We start from the raw sequence: 16,638 nt of genomic DNA, 5'->3' as shown, positions 1-16,638 counted from the left end.
GTAATTGATGAAAATCTAGCCCAATCCATGTAATAACACTATCGCTATTCATAGGATACTTCGGTTCGTGTTATTTCATGTATTGGGCTGATTTTTTTTTGAAATAATGAAACTGCCGGTCATTTAGTTTTTTCATTAGGACTGTGTAAATGACCGGCAGGCGATCAAGGATTTTGAAATACTAGATAAACGGCAGTTCAATTTATTTTCAAAAATGCAGCCAAAAATAATGTAATAAATTCTTAATAATGATAAGATAGTTTGGTTCGTCTTAATGCGTGTATTGGGCTGGATTTAAAATTAAAAAAAGATAACATCCGGTCATTATATCGTTCTTATATATGAGTGCGGTATAAATGAATGCGATTTTCGACAAGGATCTCAAAATGCCTTAATTCCGTTTTGGCAGATCTTGAAGATCATATATACTGTATCAAGATTAGTAGTACAATAGCAGTGCATGTTCTTTCTGTCTGCCTAGATACGGTTAGGTTTTTGCTCCCAAAAGTCCCGTTGTAGAACCACATGCGGTAGGGGAGGGGTAGGTGTGAGTAATGGCGTACAAGGGGCTTGCGGGTTTGAACATTTGTTGCTCGTGAAACCATTACTTTTTTTGCGAAAAAAGCAAAACAAATTGCGCCATTAATAACCATTTCTTTTGCTCTTTTAGAATATGGTAGTTTTTGCCTTAAAATCCAAAATTGTGGAATATCCGGATCTGGATTTACTCCTTGGATTGGACTTTTCCTGAGTGGATTATCGGAATCGAATAATTTTTTTCTTTGTTATTTCAAGTTCAAATCAAAGTTAAAAGTTTTACATTGCTCAAAGAATTGCTTTGAGGCAATTATTTTAAGAAATCAATCAAAAATATGGCTTTTATTGAAAGGAAACGGTTAAGAGTACTCAATGAGAATCTATGCATTTCTTCCTCTGTTTTTGCCATTTCTTTTCACTTTTGTTCAACAGGGAAACGAGAGAGACCGTCGAAAATCCCTAACTCAGTGGTTATGCTGAATCACGTGCTAAAACAGAAGGAGAGAGGTCCGCAATTGCCATAGATACCATAAGTGAGGTTTAAAGGACTATTTATTACTGAGGGATGCATGATATTGTATACGGTATTACCTCATCAATGCTATTCAAGTGAAAACAGCAAACGTAAGTAGTAATTTTTTTTGAGTTACAAATAATTATGCATGTGTTTATACACTATTGAATTTAGTCTTGGTATGCCTGTGGTGCGATGAAGGTCGATATACCACAGCAAGCCCAACTTCTTTTCTACAATTGTTCGGATTTAGTCTAGAAAGAGTAGGTTGTGACTTAAATATTTTCGAGTATACCTTTCGACTGGCCTTTTTCTGGATTTTAATTACCCTTGCAAGACGTTCACAACCATCGATAAGAAGCGCCACGTCTTTGCTGCCAATAGCTCAATTGTAGTACCCAATCTCATGGGGGGAGGGGAAGGTGTAAGTGATGGCGTACAAGTGGCTTGCTAATTGATACACTTAATATTCTTGAATTTATTACTTTTTACAACCAAAAAATATCAATAAAAAAAATAGAATACCGCATTTGACATCAATTTATTTTGCTCTTTTAGAATTTTGTAGTTTATCATAAAAATCCAAAACTGTGGAAATTCTGGAACTATAACAACTCCCTAAAATATACTAGTAATTGATGAAAATCTAGCTCAATCCATGTAATAACACTATCGCTATTCATAGGATACTTTGGTTCATGTTATTTCATGTATTGGGCTGATTTTTTTTGAAATAATGAAACTGCCGGCCATTTTAGTTTTTTTCATTTGGGACTGTGTAAATGACCGGCAGGCGATCAAGGATTTTGAAATACTAGATAAACGGCAGTTCAATTTATTTTCAAAAATACAGCCAAAAATAATGTAATAAATTCTTAATAATGATAAGATAGTTTGGTTCGTGTGAATGCGTGTATTGGGCTGGATTTAAATTTTTAAAAAAGATAACATCCGCTCATTATATCGTTCTGGCAATTGGTCGACAAGGATCTCAAAATGCCTTAATTCCGTTTTGGCAGATCTTGAAAATCATATATTACTGTATCAAGATTAGTAGTACCAAGCAGTGCATGTTCTTTCTGTCTGCCTAGATACGGTTAGGTTTTTGCTCCCAAAAGATTGGTTGTAGATCCACATGCAGTAGGGGAGGGGTAGGTGTGAGTAATGGCGTACAAGGGGCTTGCGGGTTTGAACATTTGTTGCTCGTGAAACCATTACTTTTTTTACGAAAATGATAAAACAAATTGCACCATTGATAACCATTTCTTTTGCTCTTTTGGAATATGGTAATTTTTACCTTAAAATCCAAAATTGTGGAATATCCGGATCTGGATTTACTCCTTGGATTGGACTTTTCCTGAGTGGATTATCGGAATCGAATAATTTTTTTCTTTGTTATTTCAAGTTCAAATCAAAGTTAAAAGTCTTACATTGCTCAAACAATTGCTTTGAGGCAATTATTTTTAGAAATCAATCAAAAATATGGCTTTTATTGAAAGGAAACGGTTAAGAGTACTCAATGAGAATCTATGCATTTCTTCCTCTGTTTTTGCCATTTCTTTTCACTTTTGTTCAACAGGGAAACGAGAAAGACCGTCGAAAATCCCTAACTCAGTGGTTATGCTGAATCACGCGCTAAAACAGAAGGAGAGAGGTCACACTATAGCCATAGATACCATAAGTGAGGTTTAATAGACTATTTATTACTGAGGACCCAACAGGACCCAACAGACGAAAGATTCCTCTTAAAAGATTTTAAACTGTTGGAGAGTCTGACACTTTGGGATAACGAGTTCCACACTTTTGCACCGTCATAAGAGAGAGCTCTCATGCCCACCTTAACCACCCTACCCCCACTTAGTATTTTGTTAAATAAAAATGATAACCGCTGACCATATTCAGTGTTCGATCAGTTCATCTTCGGTTTTGCCTCAAATTTTTGTCCTTTTTTTTACGCGATCTTAGGCCTTACCCCGTAAATAATTATTCTTGAGTATGTGGGCAAGCATCAAGGGGTTCTTGCAGCGTCATCGACGTAAACTACTCATTGGTGGAGTGGCGATTGTTGGTTTTTATGCTGCAGCAAGATATGCAAAATGGCGCGTCACTGAATGGAAACAACAACAAGAACGAGAATATCTTGAACGAGCTCGCAAACAACATCATTTTGAGAGCAATCAGAGAACTTGTAGCATCACTCTTTACTCTCTTATCCCGTCTCTCAGGGATTCGTTGCTCGAAAAACTTAATAGCGAAGAAATTACTTCAAAACTTCGCGAAAAACCTGACAACAAACTCGAACTTTGGGAAGAGTTAAAAGTGTCGAGCTTTGCTCGTACAATTTCTGCAGTTTACTCGTCTTGTCTTCTGTTTGTTTTCTTACGCGTACAGCTAAATATCATCGGTGGTTATATGTATTTAGATAGCTTGGTTTGCACTGATGAGCAAGGTTCTAATGGCAGAAAGATGCGTGTTGCTGAAGAGATTCAGAAGAAATACTTAGCACTTGTAAAATACTTGATGAGTGAGGGACTGGATGATATGATAGTTGCTGTAAAGAAAGCAACCGAAGGTACGAACTTAACTAGTTAATGCTAAAAGAAAGCATATTGCACATAGGTACAGTCACATGGCATCTTCTTCCCAGGGGGTGAGGTAAAAGTCCATAAATTGTTTGTAAAATAAATCAAGCGTAATTCTTTAAATGATGACTTAGTTCTGCTGTTGTTTTACTTTTGGTCTTATCGAGAAGCAAGAGCAACACTTAGCTATCCCTTGTGTTCCTAAGATTGCTTCTATCTTGCTCTACATCTCCCAGCATGTTTATATCACAGCACAGAGCCATGTCCATGCATTATATATTTAATCGTGGACCTATTACTAAGCAAAAGCAGGAACGAATTTGTCAACTCTGCAAACTAACCTTGTATAAATCCATGAATTTTTTTTTTTTCAGCCATTCTTGATGAAGTTTCCTTGAAGGAAAATTTCACTCCATCTGAGCTTCAACATCTGATCAATCACATCCGTCAGACATTTGAATTCTCGCAGCACACATACCACTCTACTAAACTAAGAAATGGAGAAAGATCATTTGCAAGTTCAAGACCCTTCTGTCACTTTATGGTCCCAAGGGACTTTCAGGGCCTTTATAATATGGAAGACGAGGATGATACAAAATTTGTTAACCTTGTAGAAGAGACCCTTGATGTTCTGGAGAGTGAAGATTGTAATGCTGTTCTGCAGTCATGCTTAGATGTTGCATTCAACCATGTTATTAACAATGTTGCAGCATTTTTTGAACCAGATAGCTATAGTGCAGGTAAATAAATGACCATATTTTGTCATCATTTTGTATAGCATCATTTACTACAACTACCAGAATCCCTTGCACACTTTCTTTTGCTCAGTTCATTAGCACCAATTGTCTTACAATTCTCATTTACTATTCTCATAAGGAAATACAAATTTGAATACGAAAGAAAAATCATGCCATCATGCTAACAGCCTATTGATAGACAGCATCGTTATTATTATTTGCCATTAAAATTGCATTAATCATCATCATCATTGCCATTCATCACCATCATCATTTATACCATCAACATGTGACACTATCATCAAAGAATAGTCATCATCATCATTGTCCATGATAATAATCACACTATATAATACAAGTACTAATGTCTTTCTTATTTCGTATTACAAAAGAACTTGGTGCTGTTAGTGGCTCCCCCCTAGAAGTATCAGTCAGCCTCCCCCTGGCAAAGATCATCCCAATAATGAATGGACAGATACATCACATGTTTAGTGATGCCGATAGCAGCTATATACAGGATTTATTCAAGGTCAGGTGTTCTGGAGACTTTGCTGCTAATATTTATGAAGCTTTTAGTACTGAAGTAGACTAATTCAAGGCTCATGCAACACACACCTAAATGTATACGTTTCTACAACATTTTGTATTATATATAAGAGGAGACATTATATTACTAATATATCTCAAAAATATTAATTAGTACTAAGCATCTCAGCTTTTATTAAATGAGAGAAAAGTGTGTGACATCAAAAGATAACCAGTAACCCATCCTACATCTCCTTCATTTCAAGAATCACACAGCAAAAACAATAATAGATAAAAGACTTGAGATATTAAAAAAAAACATTACAAACCAATGATTTTCCTAGATTAGTTGTAAGATCTATGAGCATTTAACTAGCGTAAAAATATCTGATTCAGCTCTTTGCAAATAATATGTTTTGCAAATGTAGCTGTTTATAATTATGATTGTTATGTACTGTAAATAGATGTAGCTAGCTAGGTTTGCAAAGTGGCAGAGTTTTGTAATTGTAAAGAAATGTCAGTGAAACATAAAGCTTTTCTACTTTAAACAAATTTCCAGCAATTTCATTTTCACCAAACTAGTTAAGCTTACCTTTATCTCAAAGTGTTGTCGAATTACAAGACTGCAAAGTATCATGAGTACTAAACTCAGCTGCAGAAGATTCTGGGTACTTCAACTCCCTCAGAGGAATCTGGGTACTTTAATTCCCACAGAGGATTCTGGGTACTTCAACTCCCACAGACGATGCTGGATGCTCGCAGAGAATTTCAAGATTCTGTGCACTTTGACTCTGCAGAGGATTCTGGGTACTTCAACTCCAGTAAAGGATTCTGGGGCAGACAGCATACAATCCCACTAATTGCAGAGGACCAATCTATCAAAAATAGATTCTGAGCACACCAAGAATTCTGGGGACATCAAAGTCTCGAAGAGAATTCTGGGTACAGCAAACTCCAGGAGGATTCTGGATCCATCCATTTCTAACAGAAATTTCTTAGTACAACGCTTTTGCTAAGGATTCTGGTAACGCTTAAGTCTAGCTCGTAAAGGAGTCTGGGTACATTAAACTGCATGACTTTCTATACATATACAGGCTTTTGTAATGAATAGTGTGCAGATGGTTGTGGAATTAATCTATAGTCTAACAGCGGTATGTGAAGTATGTATTGTCTACACTAGGTTTACCAATAGTGAAGGCTCATAAAGAAGACTAGTCATTCAATCCCAATATTTGTTGACTTAGTAGTTGTCAAAATAGGAATTAAGGGCTCAATCAATGACAGATCTCATTAACGTTAGATCTGCTAGACTACATCATCCGTCACAGTTCTTTGTTTAAGGAAATAAAACGCTTGATAACCAGCCACAAAGGCTGTACGACTTGTTACAGTTAAATACCTATTGTACCATCCTTTCGTATGCTGACAAAAAGACGAGGAAAGAAGAGCCGCTTTTTTAACTTACTAAAGTAGTTGATCGGAGTTTTCAAATGTTTTAAAGCATCAGAGAGAAAGATTAGGAGTAATTGGAAGTGTACACTAACTGAAATCCTCTCCAGACGAATTTATAAAGAAAGTTGGTAGTGGACAAGCGAATATTGGTGAGTTGATTGTGTATTGTAATAAATGTAAGAGATAGGAAAGGAAAAGGAAAAGAATCTTTACGGAAACCGTGATCTATGTATCATTCATTAGTTAATATTTCTTACAAGAAAGTTTTCAAACATTTTGTCAGTCATTTCAGTCTAAATATCGGAAATTGTCTTCATGTAATCCAACGTACAATAAATACTTCAGATTTAAGAAAAACCTAGACTTATTTTACAATGGGCTTTTTCTCTAGCTATTTATGAAATCTAGCTTGTCTGCGCAGAATAAGTTGGCTTTTAAGAGGTCGCGTTAACAGCGTTTTTAAGCCAACCCTTGTTGCGAAAAAATATAAATCTAGACAAAAGAAGTTCGATATTTTGTACAGTTTGTTTTGGGAAGTCATCTTAATGAGATATCAAACTTTTGCCATCCAATATTTAGTATACTATTTATCGTTTTCTGGCGCAACGTCTAGGTAAAGGAATCGAAGTATTTGGCATAATGGCCCCTCGTTTAAGAGTAAAAACGTTGATACAAATTAAGAAATACCTCAGAAATCACTACTAATTGGAATTTATTGCTAAAATACAATCAAATAACGAAAAAATACAGTAAAATATTATTGAAAACGAAAACGAAATATCTTATTTTGAACTTATATAGGAATTATAGAAAGAAATTTCCTTAATCTTTTTTGTGTTATTTTTACCTCTTTTCTAAGCTGTAACTCTAGATCATAATACCTTTTTTTGTTTAGAAACGAAAAATTATTCATTTAACGAGCTTTCAACTCTTAAAAGGTTTTAGAAGAGTTTTAAAAAGTACTTGTGGAATTGTTGATTGTAACCAGAGATTTCGGGATTCGCTCGCGCGCGAACTCATTAATTTTTCGCTTCCTTTACGCCCAAAAAAAAAAAAAAGCTACAGTGTCTCAAAGTACCTATACAATAAAAACAGTACCTCGACTATAGCTGGCTAGTTTGGCTTACAGAATTTGAAATCTAATGAAACAGGTGTAAAAGTTGATGAAGACTAGCGGTCCGATCAATCATATTCGAACGATTCCATTCCATTTTTTTAGGCTCTGGTACTCTACAGAATTTCAAAGTTCTGATCCATAGTTTTTTCTACTTTATATTCTTTTAATTTCTGTACAGTTCAAAGAAATGCCGATTTATTTCTTGAAGATTGTTTAAGTCAGTGATTAAATTACGATGGGTGTTTCTTTTTTGTTTTGTTTTGAACTGGTCCCATTCGCTAAAGAAAATCAAACGAATGCGATGTCTCTTATTAACTAGTTTCTTATCAAGAATGATTATCATGCCATCAGACGCGGAACAAACTAAGGATCCTAGTATATTCACATGGATTTACAAGATTAGCCGGGATTACAGCAGGTTTGATTGATGTATACAGGTAATGTTTTCACTAGTACATGTTTTCACGCTGAGCGGTTTGTGTTTTAGCGGTCTCTGATTAAACTACGGCGCGAGATTAAGCCAAATTAGTATAGAAAGTTTGTTGGATGCAATCAGATGGCTAACGAAGACTAATGGAATACATTCTCACCATTTCACATAGAATCGAAAGTCTGGCACAAGGCTAGGAAGTACGAGATGAGGTTAGACTAAAACTCGATGAAATTGAGAGGTAAGTGAGATCTCTTGTACCTGTTTACACGCGAGTCATACTAGTACTCATTATGATTCTTAACTGTACATTTCGAGCCTTGCTCTTAAAACTAGAGGCCAAGGCTTCTCAAACCAAAGTTCAAACTATAAAAATATCAAGAAATTCCGCTTTCTTAACAGCAGAAAAATACGACTACTTTTTGCTCAAAATATATGATTCTATAATTTAGCGTAAACGGAAGAGAATTGGGTGTTCAATATTCGTCGACGTTTTTCCTGTAAAGAATATTTTCTATATTTACTCCAGAAATACTCATTACTCTAGAAGAATATAACTGAAAATATCTCGTTTGAACCGTTCACACACTAAGTATTCTAGATTTAATGTAATATTTTTGTCATATCGTTTCATCTGCTGTTGAATATTCCATACGAAAAATCAATTAACCCCAGCAACAAAGAAATACGGAGAATTTACATCAAATAAGAAAAATATTTGTACTTAGTGATCAAGCGACTTTGCATGAGGTTAAAATGTAATATGTGGAAATAAATTCTTCAAAATAGCGCGCGTTCATAGCTTAGCAAAATTAGGAAACTTAAGCTATCTTTGTTAAGGCTTTTTAGCCATGAAATTTTCTGCTTTAATAGCTCTAAGTACAAAATTTCGCGACAACAACGTCTCAAAACCTTTGGTCTTTGAGGTGGTGAAATTAGACGTTTTCAGTCCAAACTACACCTTTCAAGGCAAGTTATTGAAGACATTATAATGAGAGTGTAAAAACGACCATGCATCTATTATTTCAGATCATGTTTTCATAGAACCTTACAAACAAATTTGTACAATGGAATTTATTTTCTTTTTTGTAGACAAAGCAACGATAGTGAAAATATAGAAATTTGAATGCTAAGAATTTAGTTCAAGGACTGCAGCGAATAAAGAGAAGGGGTTAACATTTATCACCAGTATGCTAGATTATCACTATAAAAATATGATTAATCAAAATTGAACAAATTGACAAACGTACTGTGCAGTATTGAAGAGAACTGTTTAGGTGAAATACAGCGATTGAGGTAGGATCTAGAAAAGATTTTCCCAAGATTTTATTTCCGCAGACATTATAGAATTTAAGACGTAAAAGATTATTGCTAAAAAATGTTATTCGATAAGAGTTTTCACTTACGTACTCAAATCAAAAATGATATATTTATTAACTGGATGTTAAATTTTCCCCTCAAAAACAGAACATAGTATAGTTAGTTTGGACGTACAGTTTAGTTATGTTAATGGTATGTTCTGTACTCATTTAATTAAGCAGATATCTATCTCTGTTAAGTAGCTAAAAAGCTTTTTATTCGTGAAAAGAGATTGATATGAGTGATTGATTGGTGTACTACTGGCTAATTTACTCCTTGTGCATTAGTAAGTCGATTGAACGACTCCTCGCGTCTTTTGCGAGAGGCCCTCTTGCTTTGGTTCGCGGTTGTGAAGCCGGAACTATATTTTACATTTCCATTAATTCAATCTTGTAATGTAAATGATTTTTCGTTTTTTTAAACAAGTATGAATATGATATAATATAATGATAGTATTCGTACTATCCGTAATACGGTTCGGAGTCGTACAATTTCTCTTTTCGTCTGTATACTTCGTCGTAATGAGTTCTGCGCTTCAATTTGCATTTTCGAAAATCTTATTTAAAGATCGATTTTACTATAAGATAGTTTCAGATGTTTAAAGATTATGGATGATTTTGGATGGATGATGAAGTAGCTCTAGTAGACGACGATAATTTACTGTCCATGAGAGGGGTCGGGAGACAACCTACTGAATCAGTAGTAGCTCTAGTAGACGACGATAATTTACTGTCCATGAGAGGGGTCGGGAGACAATCTACTGAATCAGTAGTAGCTCTAGTAGACGACGATAATTTACTGTCCATGAGAGGGGTCGGGAGACAATCTACTGAATCAGTAGCAATATGTACAAAATAAAGGACAAAATTTTGCTGAACATTTAAAAATTTTAAAAATCATTTTCTTTTTGTTATTGTTCAAGTTTGTGTTACTCATGATGATCAATAAAGGCTAAAATGCCGGAAAAGAAAATGATAACACATTTTTTTTCTTGAGAATAGAAAAATCATCCTGTCAAAACCCAGTTAACTGTCATATAAACCAATAAAGTGCTCTCTAAGAATGTTTGAAACCCATTCAACTGCCCGACCAATTTTAATAATCGTTGTTTAAGGAAGCCAATAATGTGTTTGAGAAAGCTATTCATCTGTTAATCTTTCGTAGGCCCTGTATCAATAAATGTATTCATTTATTCAGTTTTGAAAACTAATAAAGGACTCAAGCGCTTCCGTAGAAATAGTGTCGGATTTACTTAGAGATTTTTTTGGCGGCTCCAACACTTGAAAGGTTTTTTAAAAGCACAAAATTTTCCCGGGTTTTGATTTGATATCTTTGACATTCCAAAACGTACGCTGCGAGTCTGTCATCACCCAATGGGCATGACATACAACCGAGGTAATAATAATCATAATATTTTTTCAATCTGTTCGGTTTTTCGGTCTGGGTATCATATTGTTTGTTCAGATTCAAGATTACTAAAACCGATGAAAGGAAAGTCAAACTTCCTTGGCCGTGTTTCCTTTTCCTTCATTTACAAAACACTGAAGGACGCACTCCAAAGATCGGTCAAGTTTGACATTTTGTTTGAAGAGAATTATCGAATTTCTTGTCAACAGATCTGAGAGTTTGAAGTGGAAAGACGCAGAATTCCTAAATCAAGAAAACTACGCGTTAAACAAGAACTATTGGCGAGCGATAAGGTAATTATACACTGTATAATGACAACCTTTCTCGATGAAAATATTAATCGAAATTAATTAATAATTTGTCGGATTAAGGACGAAGTTTAGGTCAAGTTGCTACAAAATCTTGTGTAGAAAGTAACTGCACACAAAACCTGCAAATTTAAATCTTTTTACTCTGTATTTAAAATCTTTTTTCTAGCTTAATTAAGCCCCGTTTACACTGGCGATTTTTGCGGCGATTTTTGCTGCGATTTTCGTGGCAATTTTCGGAAATATGAAATATTTTGTTTCATCCTTCAAAAGAGACATTCGTCTAGGAAAATCTTGGTATCCTGAAAAAAACTTTACAAATAAATTCTTTACCATTATTTATTATGGACAAAATCGCTGCAAAAATTGCTAGTGTAAACGGGGCTTTAGAAACTTACTAGCTCTTAGCCGTTATCTCGCACTCCAAAATAGCATAAGTCATGTAGATCTCATTACTTCACGACCTGGACTAAGCATTCAGTCGTCCTCCACGCCATGTAATAACAGTGTTAAAATTTCGTAAGTACATTCCCAGGTAATGAGAAAGGCTTCTTCTTTTATTCTGTCATACATGCTCTAGGTTTTCCAGCTTATGCTTAGATAAAAATCGTAATCTTTAATATATTATCTTATTTCCTTCTCGGCAAAATATCGGTTCATCTTTAAGCAACAATTCACAATTCAATATAAAAATTACGTTTCTCCTCTCCTCTCCTCTCCTTTTCTTTTCTTTTTTTTCTTTTGCGTTCAATGCCTCGACAGTAGTTTTCGCAATAACTCCTTCTACCACCAACTTCGTTACTCCCGACTGTCAGCCCAACATATGTCCTACACAAATAACCACAGTAACATGTCTAAGGCAATACACTATAACAGACCAGATGTTAGTACTCTTGTTATTAGTTGAGTGCCTGTTTAAATACAGAGTCTGTTCTTCATAACATGTGCGCTGTATGTGCATAGACTAAACGCTCTCTAATTCACAGCTGCTGAGAACACCAAATAATGTCATAGAGATAGTATCTGTCAGTTAATGGAGTAGGATTCCGATGAGAGGTCCCAATCTCATTTTACAGCATCCGTTTTCGCAAACGTACTGTCCTAGTGATTTTATTTCCCATTCGTAGTGACCTGAATTCCGGTCCTAGTGATGAACCTTTGGGAAATCCCATGTTGGTAATTCTATTTCACATTACCAGTGACCTTAATTCCGGTCCTAGTAATGAACCTTTGGGAAATCCCATATTGGTGATTCTATTTCTCATTACAAGGGACCTTAATCCCGGTCCTAGTGATGAGCCTTGGGGAAATCCCATGTTGGTGATTCTATTTCTCATTCCCAGGGACCTAAATTCCGGTGCTATTAATGAATCTGGAGGAATCCCAAACTAGAAGCTCTGCTGTTGCTCTGTTTTTAATTTATCCCCAGACTTGGCTCTCTCTCCCTATGCTGCGAATTCTTTGTTTTCAGCTCTTAATTAAGATTTATCTTATGGGCGTTAAAGGCTGATTTTAAACTGTCTTCGCGACCTACAAGATGTTCTCACCAAATCCAATAATAGTAACCCTAACGCCCCTAGAAATAATGATGTATAACTACCGTATGACTCACGGCACGTTTTAAGATCTCCGCTTGACCTGAATTACTTAGTTATGGAATGTTTTATTGTCTTATAAACGAGTATCGCTCACACATGCTGACGAGCACTGAGGTGCTCTACAACAGAGTATCACTTACACGGGTTATTTTAGCCCCACGAGACGATATCCATGTAGTTTACACGAGTAAACAGAGCAGAGGTCAAGGTTATCTATGATTCGACTAGGCTTATCATACTGGGATCTAGAGCCCATTCATAACGCTAACAGATCATTGAGGTTCCTCATTAAATGATAATGATATTGGTATATTTAGAATAGAGTCTGCTTTGTGATAGGCCCTCAAGATTTTAACTAAATATTATTTGACGAAAGCGCTAAAAATGTAAAACACATGCACTTGAAGTGATTGCTCACTTTCCCAAGTCATAGCTTTCAGCGCAAAATTGAATTGGAATTTAGAAGGAAACCCCTGGAAGCACTGGAGAACGCACAAGCAATTCCACTCACACATGACAACGAGCCTGGGAATCACGCGAACCCGTCTCGCATCAGAGAGAGAGAGATCAATAGAGTCCACTGTACGACTGACTGTTACTTGATGGTGGGAAGCCTCTATTCCTGATATAAAATCACTGTTAGTTATCCACCTGACACTAGGCTTTATAGTTATCTGCGCAACTCGTATCAGGTAGCAACTCGTGTCAGGTACATGACGTAATGTATCATTGATTGAATCGACTGAATGACGTAATGATCGATGTGTGAATCCACTGAACCGAATGGAAAGCAATTAGGTCAATAGCAAGATGATAAGAATCGAAACAGTCTGTTCTGGGCTACTGAAAGCTTAATGGTCTCTCTTAAGACAGCTGACGCGGCTACGTAGCCTTGAGGTGCATTATCATGGCACTGTCATGGTAAAGGTAGCCCCTAAGTCTGGATAATGAAGATGATAAACGAAGCCTGTAGGGCTAAAACGTGAAAGAATGGTTTGGAAATTTTAAACACGTGTGAGACAAGCATTCACCTCTTACCCTCCCCCCAAGGGAATTTTTGTTAATTCTTCTATCATAATTTCGGCTTATTTCTATCTTATTTGCTGTATTGTAAATTTATTTCGGTCATATATTACGGTATCCCTGTGTTATGCTAGACGCAAAGGACTTAGGGCGAGATCTTCCCAGACTGCTATCAAAATGAGACAATGTTTCACAGGAAGCCCGCGAAAAGTGAATCTAACTGCCATTGTTTGTTCTTTTAAGGTTGGATTGCAACATGCCTTTCATCAAAGTCAACTTGAACGGCCGGAAGTACGTCATTTCAGGCCTGACGGAAAGGACGTCCAGTAAACATATCTTGTGTTCCTTGGCGAGGGTCGATTCAACGTTTCAATTGGAAACCACTGATTTCAGTGACATGTCTGTGGAAGTGGAGGAACGGGACAAAGAAGTCCGGAACTCGAGATCAAGAACACGGCAAAAGCGAGTGCGTCATAGTTCAACATCATCGTTAGAAATTACAGAATGGAAGAATTGTTTACGAGGTGCTGTGTCAGAGAAAAGCTGTCTAAGACACGTTTGTGTCATGGATAATAAGAAAAGACAAGAATTGGACGAGGCAGCGAGTAGGTCGAAGGCAGGAAAGTGTTCAAGAAAGCTGCTTTTTGCAGAAACAGCCCCAGGAAAAGAAAAGAGTTTGAAATCTAAAAGTGAGTTTCCCAAGAGGATACAAGAAACATCTTCTGAGGACCAAGGAGTTACAAGAAATGGAAGAGAAAATGAAAATGAAAAAGGGGAAGTGAAAAGAAGGAAAAGGAAAACGAAGAAACGTCCCGTTAGTCAGGATATCACGTCTTGGAAAGACAAAAATGAGAGTAAGGAGAGTGGAGGAAAAACAAAATTTGGGGAAAAAGAATGGAAGTCAGCAGATGACGTAAGAGAAAACAAATCATCCCATGTTTCATCTTGCGAAAAAATGGATGAAAAAATGGGGAAAAAACGAAAGAAAACAGTCGAACACCACAGTCGCAAACCAAAACATTTGCATTGCCATAAAAGTGATACGAAATCTGGAAACAATGATCAATACATTGTCGTAGATGCGATCAATAAACCGTCGGAATATCGTCGTGTTCATAGGCATGTTCGCGAAGAGCTTAACAAAATCAAGATAGAAAAGGTTGTGAGCCGAACTGTTGACCAGAGGTTGGCAGACTTCCACGTGGCATGCTTACATTCCTCTCAAAGAATTCATCCCGGAATACAGCAACAAAACGAAGAAGAAACGAAACGAAAACTCATTCAGCTGATCAACAGTCAAAGAAAATGCTTGAAAGCTCTCGGCAAAGCCGACAAACAAACCAAGAAGGCTTTGAATCGTTACAAGAGATATTTAGATCTTGATAAAGAAAAAATCCCACTCTACAACGTGAGTTTTGACAGAGAGAAAATTGTTAAAGAAAGAGAAAGAAGAAGCAGCGATACAGACCACGATACTGGAATAAGCGAGCAACACTCTGACAGCTCCACTGAAAACAAACAGACAACTATCTATGACTTGTATAAGTATGACGTCAAAATCAATTGTGTCGTAAGTGATGACGTCATCAAAAGTGGCGAGGAGATGGAGAACGAAGAATCCAAAACTGTAGATTCTCCTTCGATTGAGGACGACAAAACATGGGACATTATGGGGAAAGTCAATTCAAAGACCGATGACGTCAGTAAAAATGACCTAACTGTTGATCCCGTGAAAAGTTATGACGTCATAAAGAGCAAAGACTTGGAAACTCTTGACGTTATCAATAATGATCTTTTAAATAACGTAACTGAAGATGTTGCGGAAATGGACGGCTTTGACAATGAACACGTCATAAATGACGTTGAAGTCAGTGACTTTGGAAAAGGTAACGAAAGCGATCAAGACGTCATTATTGCAAAGCAAACAGAAATCTTACCATACGACCAATCAGAAATCAGCTCGACTGCCGTTCCTTGCTGTTCAGCGGATTCTTTCACAGTGAGCACGGTGAGTGAAATATCTGATTACTGTTCCCATAGCAACTCCATAGACTCACAACCACGTGACATTCAAGGATGCCAGGAGGTGTTGATGCAAGAGAAAGCGAGAGAACTGGAACTAAAGCAAAAAATCGACCGTTTTTCGGGTGAGATGAGACTGATGGACCTAAGAATCCTCGAGCAAAACAAAATGGCGGACGTCTTGGAGAGTTTGAAGAACCTTAACAATGAACTTGTAAGAGACGATAAAGAAACCGAACCCGATGAACAGACCTTAAAAATTGAAAAGAAAAACCTAAGAAAGTCAATAAAGCTAAGCATGAACCTCTACGAGTACCAAAAAGGAGAGATGAATGATAATGCTCTCAGCTTGCAGATAATTGAAGCACAAATCAAACGCAAGCGATGGCACGTTGAATCAGCCGTTAGGGACTTGGGACACTTTGTTACCAGTTCTTTACGGACACAGTTGGAACGGATCCAGTCCCTTGAAGAAGTGGCTGGGATAAAAACGAGTGTAGTGTTCAAGCCACAGCTTAATGGTACCTTAGTATAAATATCAAAATGAATTACGCTCATATTCTTGGTTTCAAGGTCTGACTCATTAGCGTCGTTTTGTAGGAAATTACTCATAAACACAAACTTATAATTTGTCACAAAACGTCAGCCATGACCGACAGATATCAAGTGTTCAATAATAAGACTGTATAAGAGTGTGAAACAACCTCTGGGCTGATCTAAGTCAGAGCATGGCTAACTCACAGATCAAACCCTGAAACAACCTCTGGGCTGATCTAAGTCAGGGCATGGCTAACACACAGATAGAACCCTGAAACAACCTCTGGGCTGATCTAAGTCAGGGCATTGCTAACTCACAGATTGAACCCTGAAACAACCTCTGAGCTGATCTAAGTCAGGGCATGGCTAACTCACAGATCTAACCCTGAAACAACCTCTGGGCTGATCTAAGTCAGGGCATGGCTAACTCACAGATAGAACCCTGAAACAACCTCTGAGCTGATCTAAGTCAGGGCATGGCTAACTCACA

General features: G+C 36.7%; 2 protein-coding genes across 3 annotated transcripts; both read left to right on the top strand.

Annotated features, from left to right (window-relative positions):
- The first annotated feature begins 2,934 nt into the window (after window positions 1–2,934).
- Window positions 2,935–5,447, top strand: LOC116286275 (peroxisomal biogenesis factor 3). The gene is made up of 3 exons (XM_031692740.2): window positions 2,935–3,623; window positions 4,008–4,373; window positions 4,763–5,447. Exons 1-3 carry the CDS (start codon window positions 3,047–3,049, stop codon window positions 4,960–4,962), a joined length of 1,143 nt encoding a protein of 380 aa, XP_031548600.2. The 5' UTR covers window positions 2,935–3,046; the 3' UTR covers window positions 4,963–5,447.
- Window positions 5,448–5,477: 30 nt separating this feature from the next.
- LOC116286230 (uncharacterized) lies at window positions 5,478–16,183 on the top strand. Of its 2 annotated transcripts, XM_031692693.2 has the most exons (4): window positions 5,478–6,496; window positions 8,067–8,135; window positions 10,870–10,953; window positions 13,833–16,183. In XM_031692693.2, the coding sequence occupies exon 4, from the start codon at window positions 13,846–13,848 to the stop codon at window positions 16,144–16,146; it is 2,301 nt and encodes a 766-aa protein (XP_031548553.2). In that variant the 5' UTR covers window positions 5,478–6,496; window positions 8,067–8,135; window positions 10,870–10,953; window positions 13,833–13,845; the 3' UTR covers window positions 16,147–16,183. The 2 variants fall into 2 exon arrangements, with proteins under 2 accessions (XP_031548553.2, XP_088895308.1); XM_089039182.1 differs by lacking the exons at window positions 5,478–6,496; window positions 8,067–8,135 and having other exon boundaries at window positions 10,690–10,953.
- The last annotated feature ends 455 nt before the right edge of the window (window positions 16,184–16,638 follow it).

This window comes from Actinia tenebrosa, unplaced genomic scaffold (assembly GCF_029948245.1).
Source record: "Actinia tenebrosa isolate PJP-AT-01 unplaced genomic scaffold, QUT_ActTen_1.0 PGA_scaffold6__47_contigs__length_16458017, whole genome shotgun sequence".
NCBI lineage: Eukaryota > Metazoa > Cnidaria > Anthozoa > Actiniaria > Actiniidae > Actinia > Actinia tenebrosa.
This window is presented reverse-complemented; position numbering and strand designations above follow the sequence as displayed.